The sequence below is a fragment of the Penaeus japonicus genome, unplaced genomic scaffold, assembly GCF_977035675.1.
Source record: "Penaeus japonicus unplaced genomic scaffold, GWHDUDI00000001_assembly GWHDUDI00000001, whole genome shotgun sequence".
Lineage (NCBI taxonomy): Eukaryota > Metazoa > Arthropoda > Malacostraca > Decapoda > Penaeidae > Penaeus > Penaeus japonicus.
In genome coordinates, this window is record NW_028234403.1 from 40,952,143 (window position 1) to 40,954,642 (window position 2,500).

General features: G+C 38.2%; 1 protein-coding gene across 1 annotated transcript in view; it reads right to left on the minus strand.

The window, feature by feature from the left end:
- LOC122256484 (TWiK family of potassium channels protein 7) overlaps positions 1–2,500 on the minus strand; it is an 8,460-nt gene that overhangs the window by 3,719 nt on the left and 2,241 nt on the right. The window contains exons 2-4 of the mRNA XM_043021214.2: positions 1,442–1,602; positions 881–1,025; positions 454–592 (exon numbers count right to left, since the gene is read on the minus strand). Coding sequence (XP_042877148.2) covers positions 454–592; positions 881–1,025; positions 1,442–1,602 — 445 coding nt within the window. The remainder of the gene's footprint in view (positions 1–453; positions 593–880; positions 1,026–1,441; positions 1,603–2,500) is intronic.

Sequence of the window (2,500 nt, forward strand, 5' to 3'; positions counted from 1 at the left end):
ATTACAAATAAGAATCCCGAAAGAAAGATCTTTCAGTCAATCCTGTGTTTCTCAGGCATCAAAGGTTGGCCTTCGACACTTGCCATGATAGTATAGAAATAATCACAAGAATCTCAGCATATTAACAACAAAAGAATAACGTGATTCATATGAAAGTGAAAGTGAACCTAGAAGATGAACGTTAACATGTGGGGTAGATGCAAAACTGATCTCAAGAGGATCTTATTATCTGAAATCTGGAATCTTCAAATACATTGGGGTTTGACAAGTTCTTTAAAAAAAAGAAAAAACAAAAAAAAAAAAAAAAAAAAAAAAAAATATATATATATATATATATATATATATATATAAATATATATATATATAAATATATGTGTGTGTGTGTGTGTATGTATGTATATATATACATATATATACACACACACACACACACACTACACAGTTGATACTGACCTGTAGATATAAGTGAAGGACTCAGCCATCGAGGTTCCAAGATTGCCTAAGAACACGAGCAGAAGAGGACAGCCCACGATGGAGTAGATGATGCAGAAGAACTGTCCCCAGGAGGTCACGGGGGATATATGGCCATAGCCTGGGGAAAGAGGGACACCATGTGATGATAGAAAAGAATTGAAAATGGAAAGTGGGAAGATTGATCATATAAAGGCGAATTCATAACGATTTTAAGACCTATTCTTCAGCAATGAATTCTTTTACATATTCTTCAACATCGTCAACTTTGACAAACAGTTCAAAGTGCGCCAAGGAACAAAGCCTATATGAATAATTTACTTATAGTAGGAAACATGGCGATAGTTTAATTAATATTAATTCGTTTTTTCACTTATTCGATTTATGCGACATACGGCAAGAGACATACCGATGGTCGACATGATGGTCATAGTCAAAAGGAGCGAGTTAGGGAAAGTCCACGAATAGTCCCAGTTCATCACCGTTCCATCGTATTTGTAATTCTGAACTGCTGATATGATGAAGGATTCCAGCTTCTTCAGGTCTTTGTACACCTGTGAAAAAAGAAAGAAATAGAGATGCGCTTTTAGAACTGTGGCTATGGGGGTCTTGATACCTCCCTCCCCCCACCTTAAATCTTCAGGCACAGAATATATGTGGGTTTTCGGTCATTTTTGATAACTAATACGCATATCATTCCCGTTCACCACTATATCATTCAAACACTTGGTAAGAGAATTATACATACAATACGGTTAATTCCTACTTTTCCCTTAGGTTGAAAACCTCGGCCCTAGAACAAAACTAATTTACCTGCAATGGCCTTAAAAATAAAAAAAAATAAAAAAAAAGAAAAAGAAAAAGAAGAAAAAAAACCCCGCCATATCCAAAAAGTGACAGATTCCCAATTGGAAAGAAAGGGAGAAGAGTAAAATAGATAATAAACATCCATCCGAAGAACCTAACCTACCGTGGTGTTGAACGAATCGAGAGTCCAGTTCTTGTCCTGGTAGAACCAAAAGAGGTTCGCCATGTAATTCATCGTCTGGTTCACCTCCACCGCCTTCTCCTGCTTGATCTCATACAGCCGCTCCTCGTGGGGCAGCTCGATCTCCACGAAGGCATAGGCACCTGGGGGAAAGGGCGAGAGAAAATAAGTGAGAAAAAAAGAGAGCGAAAGAAACAAGACTAATAGCTGAAGGTAGGTAGACATGACAGTCACAGAAATGAGCTTTTGAGTAAATTACGATCAGAGTTTAGCTATCGGTACCACGCAGAGTTTTTTATTTTGAGATATGGTGTGTGTTTATGTTTATGTTTACAATAATCATATTCGTATTGCCTAATGTTAGGAAAAAAAATGCGTTGCTGAAGTAAATGATGTTTGTAATTTTCTCCCCTCTACCTCCGGCCTTTAAGAGGTATTTAGAAGAAGGGTATAGCAGATGCAAGAGATAAAGAGGAGGGGAAATATAGATTAACAGAGTGTGTGAGTGAGTGAATGAGTGAAAGCGTGAGTACGTAAAGTAGTGAGTGAATGAGTGAAAGCGTGAGTGAGTAAAGGAGTGAGTGAATGAGTGAATGCGTGAGTGAGTGAGTGAGTGAGTGAGTGAATGAGTGAGTGAGTAAGTTAGCGAGTGAGTAAGTGAGTGAATGAATGAATACATGAATGAGTGAGTGAGTGAGTGAGTGAATGAGTGAGTGATGAGTGAGTGAGTAAGAGAGAGAATGCGAGAGAGAGAGAGAGAGAGAGAGAGAGAGAGAGAGAGAGAGAGAGAGAGAGAGAGAGAGAGAGAGAGAGAGAGAGAGAGAGAGAGAGAGAGAAAGAGAGATTCACGCTCAGTCAATACCGGCGTCGCTGAGGAACAAAGTAAACATAGCTAGTTAACCTAGGGAAGAGCAAAGCTTGATATCGGACAAATTATACGTTTTCTACGCCACCGATCTAGCTAATTATTTTATCTTTCATTAACTGACTGAACTGATGATTATTTTAATCGCCCAATATAAAAGGATGAAATATCGGTAG